The sequence below is a fragment of the Lemur catta genome, chromosome 25 (genome assembly GCF_020740605.2).
Source record: "Lemur catta isolate mLemCat1 chromosome 25, mLemCat1.pri, whole genome shotgun sequence".
Taxonomy (NCBI): domain Eukaryota; kingdom Metazoa; phylum Chordata; class Mammalia; order Primates; family Lemuridae; genus Lemur; species Lemur catta.
Window position 1 is genome coordinate 7,566,890 of NC_059152.1, and position 15,164 is coordinate 7,582,053.

At 54.9% G+C, this 15,164-nt stretch overlaps 2 protein-coding genes across 5 annotated transcripts in view; one reads left to right on the top strand and one right to left on the bottom strand.

The window, feature by feature from the left end:
- NTPCR (nucleoside-triphosphatase, cancer-related) overlaps positions 1-7,902 on the top strand; it is a 32,689-nt gene extending 24,787 nt beyond the window's left edge. For 3 of the 4 annotated variants that reach the window (XR_006731296.1, XM_045537012.1, XM_045537013.1), the window contains one exon: positions 367-980. The gene's annotated coding sequence lies outside the window, so the exon portion shown is untranslated. Of the gene's footprint in view, positions 1-366; positions 1,253-6,983 lie in introns of those variants that run through there. The other variant, XR_006731297.1, reaches the window with a different exon arrangement.
- Positions 6,378-15,164, bottom strand: part of PCNX2 (pecanex 2) — a 213,885-nt gene continuing 205,098 nt past the window's right edge. The window contains exons 30-34 of the mRNA XM_045537011.1: positions 14,507-14,737; positions 13,615-13,889; positions 12,755-12,945; positions 8,666-9,114; positions 6,378-7,278 (exon numbers count right to left, since the gene is read on the bottom strand). Of these exons, the coding sequence (XP_045392967.1) occupies positions 7,105-7,278; positions 8,666-9,114; positions 12,755-12,945; positions 13,615-13,889; positions 14,507-14,737 (1,320 nt within the window). The 3' untranslated portion in view covers positions 6,378-7,104. The remainder of the gene's footprint in view (positions 7,279-8,665; positions 9,115-12,754; positions 12,946-13,614; positions 13,890-14,506; positions 14,738-15,164) is intronic.

Here is a 15,164-nt window from a genome sequence, read left to right on the forward strand (position 1 = left end):
AGACAGTTGCTTCTGTGCAGGGCAGGTGTGCTCAGGGGCCCTGTCCCATCTGCGTTCCCATCATGCATCCCGGCAGGCCTCGCAGGGCTCAGGTCACAGCTCTTCCCGTGGTTGAAATCTGTCTACCACCCAAACCCACTTTCACTTTTCCTGCTGTCACTTTGTAGAAGCTGATGGTGGGGCTCGATGATACCTGTCCTGTCTCAAGGGCTGCTGTGACCCAGGCTTGCTCCCTGGGTCGCAAAACATACCTCACCCTCTCCTAGCACCCCCCCCCCCCGGGCTTTCCTTTTAGAAAATCACTTATCACAAGCCTGCAGAAAAGAAAAGGAGCTCTGAAGCCTGCTCTCTTGCTTCGTCCCGTAGGTCACCAAGGAAAACAGAAACCACCTTCTGCCGGATATCGTGACGAGCGTGCAGAGCAGCAGGAGGTGAAGACCGGCTGCGTTCCTGCCTTCTGCACGTGGAGAAGTGCCCGGGCTCGAGAGGGGCCTGCCCAGGCGTTATGCCTTGGGGGTTACGAAACCTTGTGGGCTTTTCCAGAGAAAGCTTGACAGCTGTTTCCCGTAAAATGTTTAAAGATCAAACTGGCCTTAATGCTGGATTGACTGTGCAAGATTAACAATCCATTGTGGGTTATTTATACTTAAGGATTTCTGTTTATTTCCTCTTGCAGTCTTGCACATGATTTGGGTAAATTGTGAGATGAGAAATGGCCTTCAGAGTATCAGAAGGAATTTGCCCCCATTTGCAGTTTATAAATGTGCTCGGGGCAGGGGGAGAAGGGAGCCCACTGCCTAATCAACTTTGCATGTCATGAAAGCTAAATTCCTCTCCAGGTGCAGCGGCAGTCTCATGCAACTGGAAGTGATAAGTTACTTGATTTTTGAAAATTGTTATTTCAAATGAAAACCATTTTAGTTCCTTCCCCCGCCCAATCTCTTATTGTTTGCTTATTGCTAATAAATATATAGAAATTCTGATGGTTACAGACACGAGTCCTTGTGTGGGGGAAATACTCAGTCTTGAGAAATGTTGGTACCATCTGCCGTTCGGCACGCCAGACGACGAGAGCTCGGGCTGTGGCTAACTTGGGCACAGTTTTGAAGCTTTCTGTGCCTAGTTTCTTTTCCAGAAAAAGGGGGAAGTGACAGTCATCTAAGGAGAGTGATGCACACCATGGAAGAAAACTGTCACCTTTTGCGAGCGACACTGTGGAGCGTGGGTTCATCAGGAGTGATCGTGTAGAAAGGTACAGTTCAGCTCACAGCAGCAGAAGTAGGAAAACAGAAAGACCACTGACACTCTAGAATTCATAAAAGCTTCCCTCCAAGCGGTTGGTGCTATTTGAGTGATAAACAGCTTAGTGTTTTTAGGTCCTTTTTGATAAAGATCTATGAATTTCCAGGATTTTGTTTAGCAATTTGCGTTAGCTACGAACTCAGTGGCATCAATGGCGTGTCCCTGTGTGTGGCCGTGGACAGGTCAGGCGCGCGTGGGTGAGGCTGTGGGCTGGGCACCGGGGCGCAGGGGGCAGTGGGAAGGGCTCGCTCCAACACGAGGGGGTCGGCCCAGGCTGGGCTCTTGCGTCCGTCTGTCTTTCCTCGGCACTTTCTTCCGAGGTGGCTTCCTGAAGCTTCCCCGGGACTTGCCAAGCCTTGGAGGGACCGCAGCAGGAAGACCTGATAGATTATGAACTGATTCCTCAAAAAGGGCGACTTGCGTGGTCGGAGGAAGTGGGCATCTGCTTCCACTGTCCCTCCCCTGGCTGGGCTGTTCATTGAGGCTGAGTGACGAGCTCGGGACATCTGGCAGGCGGGCTGTGACTCCCAGCCCCATCACTGGAACAGGAGGGGCACCGAGCAGAGGGGCGGGCTGCGTGCCTCAGTGGGCCAGGACGGCCACTGCCTCTGAGGTGTCCCACAAAGGCCCGGGAACCTGACGCTCGTCATAAATCTGTGAACACAGCTCAACCCTCAGGAAAACCGAGGAAGGAGCCGGCTGGGGCAATGTTGACATGTGCCCGAGGACAGGCCCAGCGCCTGGGCCTGGTGGGGTGGTCTCCCCAGCTCAAGTGGGACCCCATCAAGGTGGAGCCTTTCCCGCCACCTCTGGGAGGGTGCTGTGTTTACAGGGGTCCCTCCTGCACCGGAAATATGGAGGGACGTGTTCTCTGTGCTGCTTGTCCTTCTGAGCTCAGTGTTTGAGTGGTGACTGTTCAGTAGACTTTTACTGTGTCTTAAATTAGACGAAAAGCTGGTGACATTTACTTCAAAGAAGGTAAAATGTAATAGTTTTAGGGGCTTATCGCGGAAGCCAGGCGTGCTGATGGAGGGCTGGAGTGTCGCTGCCCACTTGGAAGTATCCACTGTGCTGAGCAGACTCGGGGTGGCCCCTGGCATCCGGCCTGCCAGGGCTTCTGCACTTTAACGGCAAAGAGACGAGCGTGGAGAGTGGAGGTGGGTGTTCAAAAGCACAGTGCTGGCGGTGGCAGGGATCTGAGCCTGTGTCTGTGACCGAGTGGTCGCCTTGCTGCCCAGCACGCATAGAAGCCAAGACTGTGGCGCTGGTTTTGGGGGAAAAAAAAGCTTTATTGTGAGTTGACTGTCAAGGAGGAGACAATGGTGAAGTCTATCCCTGAGCTGGGGTCTGAGGGCAGGTTTTATAGGCAGAGAGTAACTGCGAGAGGAACGAAAATGCAGCCAGGTGTGATCTGATCGGGCCATGTGAAGAGGCAGTGTCGGTCCTTGGCCCTTAAGTCTGTCCTGCAACAAAACAGGGCACCTCCCTTCTTAATTCAGTGTCTGTTCCTCGGGCCTTGATCTGAGCTCATAGGTTTTGCCTGTGGTTGACATTTGTTCCCTGCCAGCTCTGGGGTCACCAGTTGGGCACACGTGGTTCATCTGGGCATGCTTGGGTAGCTGGGGTTCTGTAGCAGCTGAAAGAAGCATCATTTTGCCACATTTTGTTAACTGACAAGGTTGAACCGGATCGGACTGGTTCTCCGATGACACATCTGTGTGGCTCTAAAGCCCGTGCTCCTTCCATCACTCCCTGCTTTGTCCTAGTTTAGGCTTTGTCATTTTTGGTGTATCATGTATCCCCAGACCTCAGAGCTGACATTTAGCTGTGATAAACCGTAGCTGCTGTGAATCCAAAAACCATTTAGCATCTCCTGTGGCAGGGTCCTTAAATGATCATTGTGGTAGAGTGATCTGGGAGCACGTATGAAGATATCAGATGCAGCCCCTGTATCATAAGCAGTGAAATTCAATGAAGGATAAGACGGATTCAGTAATAACTAGAACTCAGGGCCGGACGTGCACAGCCCGTAGCAACAGCATCCTGCTGAGGTTTCAAGGAAGAAAAGATGTGGGAGGATACCACGTGTGGCCCATCTACTCACTAAGCGCAGCCAGGACCAGAGGAGCAGAGCTGAGCACCTGCCTCCCTGCTGGTGCCATGTCCGAGATGAGCAACTCGCAGCGGGGGTGGGGGGGTGGCAGGGCAGGTTGAGGTCAGGAATTCTCTTATACCCGAGTTTGAAGTCTCAACCATTCAGACAATTCAAGTAACTAACATGGTTGGATATGAGTCCTGACCTAAGGAGTTCACTTTAAAAAACACAAAATTAACGTGTGCAATGCTTATATGAAGAATTTCAGCTAGAGTAACAAAGTTGCATGGGATGAAGCAGAACTGATTTAGGGAATGATTTAGTAAATCATTCTTCCCTCTTCTCCCTTAGCAGATCATACCATCAGCCGCCTAACTCAGAATAGTTTTAAGATTTTTTTACTCCTTACGCCTGAATGAGAGTAAGCAGATGCAGGGAGATGGACACATCTTTAAAATTTAGACAGAGCATCATCTCTCCGACTGTGGTTGCTGATAGGGAAGGAGGGGTTCCCAGTAAAGTGCAAGTTCAGTCACTCAGTTCCCAGCTCCCTGTCATCAAGGGGGCGGGACGATTGTGACCCAGAAAATGTGGACCGGACCCGCCTCTCTTCCTATCTCAGTGTTCACAGAAAGTTGCGTCTGGAAGAATTGCACCTGCGTGTGTGCCGATGGCAGATGCTTGTGCAGCAAAGCGACTTGGGACAAAACAGTAGTGAGATGGGGGTGGTGTGAGAGGGGAGGGCTCAGTAAACAGGCATCGCATTGCACATTTTATAGGCAAAGAGAAGTTGAAGCACCGAATGATTTTAGAAAACCACTTGCCAGGCGCAGATGGTTTCCATGCACAGTGCAGAATTTAGAATCAGTAATGCCAAATTAGCCACACGATATATATAAAACCAAGTGCTACAGTTTTTACATTATCTTTAGAGAAGAAACTATTTTGTTCAGTGTCCAAATGCAGAAAATAACTCTTTCGCTATATGCTGGCAGAACGTTTGAACAACTGTGGCAAGAAATGTCAACTCAGGAATGCCTTCTTTAAACAGGGGCTCATAATACGACATTCTGCAGGGAATACGTTCTGATAAACAGCTGACTGGATGAAGGACCAGATGAACAAGCTCATGAATTACAAATAAGTTGTGTACCACAATGACAAAGGAAAAAAGTGTGGCTGCATCGTTGATGCCGGCCAAACAGCCACCAAGAGTCCCAGGGTGACTCCCACACACCCATCTTTCCTTTTGTGGGTATGTACGCCTCAGTGTGCATACTCAAGACGACTGTACTCTCTCATAGTGCAAAGCAGGGTTGCGTTAGATCTCGTATCTGAGAAATGTCTTACCTGTAGATAAACTGTGTACATTTCCTCCTCCCTCCACCTCTCAGGTTCGAGTTCGTGTCGTGTTCCCTGGTTCCTGGTTCCCAGTACTGAGGAATGGTTACTGGTAGGAGTGGATGGAATGAATGAGCAAGCCCAACAGCAAGATTTATTAAAGCATAGCACGTTCCAGAGTGGGATGGGTCTATCTCCCCGCGTGGAGAAGACCCGGGGTTTTTAACACATTTCTACTTTTGTGTCTACATCTTACGGTGTGCTACGTAGTGTGCAGAATATTCATTTTGATTCAGGGAAGACGGGTGGAGATTTCCTGGAACCGGGGACCCTCCCTTAACTTGTCCTTATAGGGTAACTTCCAGGGGCTGCCATGACATTAGGAAACTGTCATGGCGCTGGTGGGTGTGAATTTTACTATGCTAATGAGGGTAGTTCACCCAAGGTCACTGCCAGCTCATCTGGGCACATGCCCCAGCTTGGTTGTTTCTGCTGGTGGGCCAGCTTTTTGGTTTTTGGTTTTCTTACCCTTCTCGGATTGGCCAGCAGCAGTATCTCTACCGAATCTCCCTTGCCTCACCTCCGCACCTGTTTCCCCTCCCTCGTGGTCCCTACCTAACACACCCCCTAAAAGGTTCCACCAAGAACAGGTGAACTAGGACAAGTAATAAGCATTCAACAGTTGAAGCAGCAGCTCACGAGCCTCCCTAGTGGAATGGAGATGTAGGTGCACCCAGGGTCCTCTCGCCTTCCCATGTGCATGGCCGTCTCTCCCCAGGGTGGCTGTCCAGCTCTTTCAACAGATTTGCCTTTCTGTGCAGTGTGGTGGTTTTCTGTGTTTCCTACTCCTGGGGGCCCAAGGAGTGGCCAGTTGTACTCCGGGCTGACCACAGCCAGGCACTTGTCATTTTTCTTACTGAACTCCAGGAGTCTCCCCACGTGGGGAGGCCACACTGACATCTCCGGGCCTGGAGTTTAGTCCTTAGGGCTTGGCTGTAACGTTGCCCAAGAGGATTTCAGGAGCTGCCGGCCAAGTGCGGTTTGGCCAACTTAGAGAACTGCACCGAGGTTCTATCAGCCTCTCATTAGACGAACAACTGCATTTAAATCAAAGTCTGCATCTCTAGGGATTGCTGATCTGAGAATAATGGCACTCTGTGTTTAATTATAGAGCCCACTTATTGTTATTAATTGCTAATTCTTGTTTTGCCAAGAAAAAAAAAAAAGCATGACCATCTGCTTCCAAGGGGTAGGGATTCTCTGCAATGCCCTCCCCCCACCCCTCTCTCCAAACTTCCAATTCCTAGATACTTCGAAGAAATTTGTGTGACTGTTTACAAATTGAGTATTTATTTCTAACTATTGTCTTTCCAAAAGGGATGGTTCAACAGGTCAGTGAATTTCTTCATGGACTGTGTGTTCCAGGACCCCTGCCCCTGCCCCGTGTTGGCAGCGTACGGGTTTCTGCTCAACCCCGTGGGAGTCTCGAGGTGGGAAAGGTTGTCTCCGAGTTTGCCCAGATGTCATCCTCACAGTACAGGATACGTTTTTAGAAATGACGACAGTTGCAGCAAAATTCAAAACGCTGGACAAGAGTAATAACTATAAACCTTTTAATTCCAAAAACAAAGGTGTGGGCACGTGTTCTGTGACACAGCAAGGGTGGCTTGGCTGGGCGAGCGAGCATGCAGCCCTGTGAAGCGCGCAGAGCCAGTGCCGCAAATCTCGTGGATCGTGGTGAGGGGCATCACGGGACCCCCTGGTGGCTTTCCCCACACCGACTGGACACGATTTCTAAACTCACATCCTAGCGCACCCCGGCCCTTCACAGAGTACGTGAGACGTGACCGCATGCACTACCACGGTTCTCGTGAAGCTGCCACTATGTTATGCTCAGTTAACATCTGCATAGGTATCACACAGAAATGAGGTTTTCTTTACACCTAGATTTAACCTTTTCTTTTTCATGGTAACAGTGATGTATAAAATGCCAATTATTTAACATGCAGTTGTCTTATTTTCATCGGGGCAGAAAGGAGTTATTCATGGGCCCTACTTTAGTTATTTAAGATACTAAGTGGCTTTTGCTTGCGATTTCAAATTCTGGAAAGTGTGCGGTGCCTTTTGTGGTGTGCTGCTCCGGGCAGGGCGTGGGGCGGGGGAGGCCTGGTGTATTGGTTTGGTTTTGTTTTCCATCATGTGAGTTTTTTGCAAGAACCTGAGATAAAGTTACTCTGTTTTCTAGAACAGCTCTCCTTTCTCCGCCCGTGGATCGCAGTGGCAGCTCTTTCTGATCTCGGGGGGCCCGAGGGAGCGCGATGCGGCTGAGCCCTGCGGAGGAGTCAGCTTTTCCCGACCGACGTGCATCACTGCTCGTCCGAGGCACTCTGCTGGGACGCCGTGTCATCCAGGCCCATGTCCTCCTGGCTTGCTCTCCTGCAGATCACCCCGAGGGTCTCTGCCGCGGCCTCAGCCAGACGTCGGTCGCGAGGCTGCTCCTGCTCGGTGGCGTCGCTGGGTTCGCACGGCTCCGAGAAGTGCTGCCAAAGAGAAGGGGCGAATAGCTGAGCACACACTGATCGGCCATTTCTTCTAGTGAGCACCCTCCTTCTTGCGGTAGGAACTAAAGGCTAACACTGCAACAGCCACAAGGTCAGGTTCTGAAGTCAGGTCAAATGACAGAGGACAGCAGGGTGGCCTTTGAGGACAGGACAGCGTGTGACTCCCTGGCTCTCCTGTGTCGGGGGTGGTGGCCCTGCCTGCTTGTCACCAATGCTGAGTTCCTGCACATTTGCCCCCAGCAGTAATGCAGGGGCCTTTTCATTCTGGATACACCGAGTCCCAAGGACTCAGTCGTCCCTTTTGGAGGGAAGGAAGGAGAATTTGTCAGAATCCTAGACCTGCACCCCCAGATTGGGACTTGAACACAGGTTGGGGGGGGAGAAAGGAGTGGTATTTTGTGCATTTTTACTATGAAAATGGAAAAAAAAGGAGGGACATTTATACCTTCAATTATCTAACTAAACTCCGGTAAAACTGAAGTAACCAGCTCATTTCTCTTGGCCGGTGTGGCCTGGGGGCTCCAGGAAGCCCACGAATCCTCCCTGTCCCTCATGAAAGGTGACACTCGACTGCTGCACCCCTGTTTCTTTCTAGGCCGGCCCGCCCCAGCCTTGGTTCCCTCTACGCAGGAAGGCACCTGCCTGGAGAGCTGAGGGAGGGTGACGCTGGAATGTTCCGGCGTGGCCCCTTCCTCCCCCTGCAGCCAGAGGCCACGCCCTGGGACGCCTCGCGCTCGGGGAGGAGCGTGAAGCTCAGGCGGGGAAACGTGTGAACGCTGGAGAGGAGCGGGGCGAGGCTCCCCCTGACCTCTCTTGCCTTGATGCCGTCAGTCCCCCTCCCGGGTCACAGGAGAACCGGTGCGTATTCATTGGTTTACCTTGTCCCTTACGAAGCTCAAGTATGCATCTGACGTCAGCTAGCCTGGAATTCTGGACAAGGGCTTGTTTGCGTGAAGTCCTTCAAACTCCTTGTATTAAATACCTAAAAGCCCTGCGGTCTCAGCAGCCTCCCTGGCTGGGAGCCCCTGGTGGCCCAGCCCGGTGCCGACGTGTGCCCTCTCCTCCCCTCAGGCCAGTGTGCGTGACAGGAGCAGGGAGTCGCCCTGTCCCGGCATGCGGGCGAGTGGAGGACCTCACACCCCTGGGTTTAGGGCTCCTCGTGACCGTCCTGCTGTTATGTGCGGTGCCCCCGGCACCTCCTGCCCCAGATCTGGTCTCGTCACTGCCCTGTGCCCTTCCGGGGGCCTGTAGAGACGGGGACGGGATTCTGCAGGCAGGCGGGTGGCAGCATGAGACGGGTCACACGCAGGCCACAAGCCCATGCCACCGCCCCACCTGGCCCGGGGAACCACGCCCAGCCCCTTACCCGCCTGGCCTGGCCGGTGGCCCTGGCCGAGGGGCCCATCACGATGTTGACGCTGCTGGACGACTGGGTGTCGCTGGTGTTGCCCCCCTCTGCGGCCGAGAGCCCAGAGATGACGAGCGCGCTGGAAAAGCTCCTCTTGCCGAAGAGCAGGCTCAGGGTGGAGCTGGTGGAGGAGCCCAGGCTCGACCGGATGAGCGCCTCGGCCCGCTCGCGGACGCTCAGGTGGCCCGTGGCGGTGACGGGCGGCGGCTGGGAGTGCAGGGACGCGGCCGAAGCGTGCAAGGAGAGCCGGCTGCCCGAGGGCCTCTGCGCCAGCTCGTGCACCGAGGAGGACGTCTGCAGGAAGGCCTGGCGGCTCTCCAAGATCGGGCCCGACGAGCTGAGCGCGGGCGGCCTTTGGCTCGGTGCCGAGTGTGCCTGGACGGACTGGCTCCTGCCTTTCCTCCTGCCTTTAAAAGAAAGCAGAACACGGCACTGTCGCGGGTGGTCATGGACATCGGAGTCTGCGTGGGGCGGCGGGCAGCCTGCTCTGCCCCGGGTTCCGTGCGCCACCTGCACAGCTGGGAGGACGGCCGGAAGCCCAGCCTCACCCGAGCCATCCTGAGAGCCCAGGGACCGACCCAAGGGCACCCAGGGGTGCATGTAGGGAGCTGAAGCCAGGGTGACCAACCCACCCAGTTTGCTCGGGACGTTCCTGGCTTTAGCACCCAAAGTCCTGTGTCCCTGGAAGCCACAGGATGACACCAGCAGTGTGACTTGGCCTTACAAAGCAAACCTGGATTTGTTTCTGGCTTCCAGCCTTGGTTTCTGTGCTCATCTGATAAGCCTGTGACAGAGGAAAACATGCAGGGTGTTGTCATTTTTAGCTGCCATAGAAAAAGAAAAAAAAAATGGTGGTGGGGGGTGTTGGAACCACAGGCTGTGGCCTTTGTTTTCTAGAACAGTTTTCCGTTGAGATCGGGGTGGGGTCTTCCAGGAGAAGCCCTTGCAGGCCCAGGCTCTCCTGGGGTGGGCCCAGCTCCGTTTGCTGGCTGTCCCTCCCCAGCTCTTGCTGAGACTTGTCTAGACAAGGCCATTCTGATGAAAGGGATTGGACGGTCTCAAAGATTTGGCCCTGTCCACACCTCTGGAAGAAGGAAAACTTCAAGTGGGTCTTCAGTGCCTGACCTACCTGCGCGGCGTACGTTGTTCAGCTTTGTAGACCGAGCAGAGAGAAGAAACTGGCACTTGCTAGAATGTTGGGTTGCTTAAGCATCAGTAATCACTAGGGTCTAATTCTGAACGATCATTTCATGGGAGCAGCTAGTGACGGCGCAGTTCCACCAACTGCCTCATCAGCCTGTCTCCCGAAGCTGCCACAATGGGACATTAGACCAAGACAGCTAGAGGGGCGGAGGCGTGGGCACCAGAAAGGATGTCCTACAGCACTGTCCTCATGTGCCACCTCCCCAAATGTACAAGTTATTAACCATGAGTCTGGTGATTCTAAAACTTTCCCATGTGCCTGGAGGAGAGCCCACGAGTGACACGACATTTGAAAGGTAACTGCTTAGGGAATGCGGGGTACTGCGAGGTCCCGGGCTGAAGGGGCCTGTCCGCCTTGCGGTGACTGCAGCGCCAGTAGAGACAGCGGGTGGTGGACTGCCACCGCACCGGGGGCCACTGGTGTCCCCACCTACTTTCTCTTGCCCATGTGCTGAGGAAAGGGGGCACTTAGCCCGCAGTGCTGCCCAGGATCCCACGGGACTGGCACCAGTTCCCCCCCCCCCCCCCCCGGGGTGAGAGTGCCCAGTCCCGGGCACGAGGGCCCACCTACCTCCGCTGCCTGAAAGGTCCCTGCTGCGCAGCTGGATATGCTGCTCTCAGACAAAAGAGATGAGAAAGGGACCCTGGCTAATCACAGTGACGCACAGGGAAGGTGATTTGTTAGTTTATCCAGAGTCTGGCAAGGCTGAACATCTGTTTGTGATTTATACCATGAAGCCGATCACTGTCCAAAAATCCTCCGCATTCACGGCAAGTCGATGACTTCGATGTTGGACGGAAGACCACCCGGCCTTGGTGGGGACCGCCCCAGTTAATGCCAGGAACAAAGGGGCAGGTCCCCCACCGCGTGTCAGAGCGGGAGGGGCCTGTGGTCTGTGTGAGACGAGGATCCCCCGCCCCTGCAATTCCATTGCTTCAGGTTTTCTTGGTGCTTTTTTTTTTTCCTAATTTTCATTTTGCAAATGGAACAGCACCAACAAGTAAGCAAACCACGGACAGTGCACTTTTGCTACTCAGGATCCTTATTTTACAGTTTAACTTATTTGGCGAATTTCTGCATTACCAAATTATAAATATTTCTTGGGAAAATCATCTTAGAACCTACATAGAAATACCTTGTGTATAAAGGACCCTCCTTGGTTCCTCATTGTGGCACTTAATACCTCCTTCAGCTTGGACTCCAGTGCTGTCTAGCTGGCCTCCCCGGAGTGGATGTTCTGTTTATGCCCCTGGCCTTGGAGCCCCATCACGAGATCTGGAGGAGAGTCACCAGAGGGGCTCTCCCCCGAAGGCAGCTGCTGTGGCGGGGGCGGGGGCGGGGGTGAGTGCAGAGATGCCCAGCTCGGGAGGGGGAGGGGGGAGGGCTGTACCCCGACATCCTTTTCTAGGCCAAAGCCAGTTGCGGGCACTGTTTCACTCATAAAAGTGGGAAGAAAGTGTGTCCAATTTCTTTTCCACCAAGCTTCGAGAAACCGGGTCCGAGGTCTGTCCGGCCCACTCATGTCTGCCCCCTTCTCTGACCACCCCTGGCCCTGGCCCGGCCCCCGACTCCAGACCTTCTCTGTCCAGACCTGTCACCGGGGAGGACTGGCCGACACCAAATGCTGAGGCGTGTGTCACCACATGGAACCTACCTCGCCTTTTCCCATCTGGAAAATCACTCACATTATCTCAAAACTTCCATTTTTCATGTAATAACAAATGGTAACCCAGCAGCGAGACACTCCGGCCGGGGCCAGCTACAGCGCGGGGCCGTGGCAGGTGGTCTGTGGGGGCTGGGGCAGGGCAGGGGCTCTTCTGTTCCGCTTCAGAGCAGCTGATATCCGCTGCTTGGTCTGTCTGTCTACCCACCTGTCTCCCCTTCTGTCATCTGTCAGCCTCTAGCTACCTGTCACCTCTCATCCATCCCCCCTCTCTCCCTCCTCCTTGTGCTGATGTAAAATCCGCTTTCTCCGTGCAGCTCTCTGCCTCACTTTGGGCACTCCCAGGAGGCAGGGACTGTCCTCTAAGCGCATGTGCACAGAGCTGGCAGGAAAGCGCACACCCAGGCACTTATTAAATGCTCCGGGCTGGTGAGGAAGAACTGGGGACAAAAGGTGAAACCACTAACAGGCGCTGGAGGGCGAAGCCAAGGCCTGGCAGGAACCAGGGCAGAGCATCTGTCTCTCCGAGTTCCGGGGACACTCGTCCTCTGCTAACCCCCAGGACCGCCTTCTCTGGCATGGCGACCCCGTCCCCAGCACAGCACGGCCCCAGGGGAACTTCATCCATCTGGTGGAGCCTAACTATTTGGGTGTCAGCTTAAACTTGATCTTAAACCTCGGACTCAGCCTGGACTTGGCCGCAGCCGCCTCCCCTCCCACATCCCTGCCCGCGGGCACCCCTTGAAACATCGAGACCAAGTGGAGGCAGGTGAGAACCAGAGAGGCAGCAGGGAGAGGCAGGGGGTTGTCTGCGCGCCATCAATGCCTACAGAAGAGGAACACGCCACACGTCTCAGTGGCTACAGCACAGCCGGACGCCGAAGGCACAGTCCCTGAGTGAGAGCTGGAAGGAGTGGAGCCACCCCTGCACAGGTGGCAGACGGATGAATGGCTGCCAAGGTCACAGACAGACAGATGGATAGATGAGAAAAGCTGAAACGAGCAGAGTCTTGCTGAGCAGAACCTACGAGAGTCAGCGAAGTCAGGCATCCATCAGCCCGACGCTGACTTTCACCGCAGGACGAACTGTCTGAGGTCAGAATGACAACCCAACTCGCGCCATTGGTCACGATGACCAGACGGGCTTCATCGGTAGCCCTGAGGCCCCTGCTGCACCCACCTGTCCCCTGTGTTCCTTCGTGGGATGAGGCCCCGGGCTGGGATCCACCTTTTCTGGGCTGTTCCGCACTGCTGTCCTGGCTGCCGCCACTGCTCGGGGCATGGCTGCCACCTGCCGCCGGGGCCCCTCCTCCGTCCCCGTCCTCAATGTTGCCACTGCCCTGCTGGCGGGCGTTGCAGTCCTTCCGCATCCTGTGGAGGGAGAAGCGCCGCCAGGAGTCTCACCAACGTGTTTCCGATACCCCCGAACGCCCCAGCACTGCCGTGTCTACATCAAGAGGGAAGGCCAGCTCTCCCGGAGTGCAGGGTTGAGGGACAGGGGCTTCTGTTCCCCAAACAGCAGCATCTAATCCCTGAACAGACCGTACCAGGGCGAGTGAGCTTCAGTCTCAACCTTCCAATAAGACCCCTTGGCCTTGAGGCCCAACAAGGAGCTTTGTCGTGTTGTAGCAAAACTTAGAAGGCAGCCTCAGCAACCAGAGACTCGTTTCTACAGCCAGGAAGGCTTTCTGCACGAGACATGGGTGCAGGGGGGCTCAGGCCCAGCTGTCCCTAACAGATGTGGAACGGTTGCTCCTAAAGACCCTCGACCTCCGCAGCGCTGCCAGGACTGTAGCAGGTTCTCAGCCTGCAAGAGTATGGGGGGAAGAGTCTCATCTGCATGAGATTTCCCATGGACGCAAAGTCTGGCTGGTTGCTGAAACAGATGATCTGCTAGATGTCACTTGGGTATAGCAGTTTTCATTGTTTGAGAAAGTGGTGGTCGCCAGTGAAATTCAAACCAGAGGCAGGAGAGCCCCCCACGCCCTCCCCCCGTGCCCCCCGCAGCACCCAGACACAGGCCCTCACTGTAGAGCCTACCTCAGCCACTTGGTCTGGAACCACGTCCTCACTCTGTTCAAGGTGACGGGGCCGCCCCAGACGTCCTTCAGCTGCCTGTGGCTGCCCAGGTAGGAGGTGGTCAGCGGGGACACGTACATGGGGTAGCCCAGGGGCTGGTCACAGGAGGAGTTGATGAGGTTTCGCAGGACCTGCTTGTTGTTCTGGATGCTGCCGCGCTCCGGGTTGCGGTTGCGGAGGAAGATCAGCTCCTGCTGCTGCCCGGCCCAGAGCCCTCGGACGCATTCTTTGTTCACCTGCAGGTGGGGGGCAGGAGGGGAGAAAGGCGGCTGTCCCGGGTACCCCAGTGTGTTCAGGCCACAGGGAGTGAGCGGGGCTCTGGGACTGGCCATCTGCGACTACCACACTTGGGCCTAACACCCTTGTCAGAGCTGAGCCAGAATAGCTGTCCTAAGAGATGGGTATGATGTCATTTTCATGGGGAAACTAAGAGAAAATAAAGTTTTTGTTTTAGCCCAGTGGTGTGAAGCTACAGGAGTCGTCGGAATAAGGTTCTGAGATCCAAGAATGTGTTGTCAGAGAAAGGTCCGGAATTCTAGAGAATTAGAAAGTCTTAAACACAGGCTACATCCTGACCCTCACCTACATGTGCGTCTACAGGACTTCTTGCCCAGGTCCTTGCCTGATGCCAGTTCTGCGAGGCGGGCGCTGACCCGGCAGGGGACACAGTGCCCAGCCTGGCTCCGAGTCCTGCCTCTGCTGACCGGGCACCGCCCCTCCGAGACCGTTCCTCTCAGGGAGGATGCTGGTGCAGGGACTGGCATGTCAGTGCCACGACCGCTCTGTGTCCTCTCAAATACATCCCAAACGAGAGACACGTGCCGATGGGAGGCTGGCAGCGTGGCCGCCATACCTTGATCACCTTGAAGCTCAGGAAGCTTCTGTGCAGCATGATGACCTTGTACTCGTCCGTGCCCTCGTCCACCACGTGCCGCAGGGTGAGCAGCTCCTCCCTGTTGGCCAGCACCGCGCCCCGCCAGGCCGGGTCGCCCTCGTGGCAGATGACCACCTTCTTCTCGAAGGACTGGATGGCCTCATAGAGGACCGCGGGGTCTTCGTACTCGTCCGGGCAAGTGAACTGGTCCTGCGGGAAGAAGTCCCGGGTGTGGACTGGGTGGGGACCAGAGGAACCGCCCCCCCCCCCCCGGGGAGTGAGCCGATGGTGACTGGCCCGTGACTCCAAAGCTGAGTCCTCTCCTCGTCTTGCTCCCTCCTCCATTCTTTTGCTGGACCCCCAGCTGGGAACGGAGGACGCCTCCTCTTCTCATTGTCCTAGGAAAGAGCTTCGTGGCTGGGGTTCCTCCGACTTTCAGATACAGTCTGGGCACGTCTGATACGCCACTGTCCCCAGCCAGTGCCCCTCCCTTCCTTCCTGGCGGAATGCCACCACCTCTTAGCCGCTCTCAGGGGCAAACAGCAATCGCCAATGTCAAGACTACCTAGATGGCCTCAGTGCTTAGCTACCTAAGTTACGAGTCCACTCAACGCCGTGCAGAGAAAGGGGACCATAC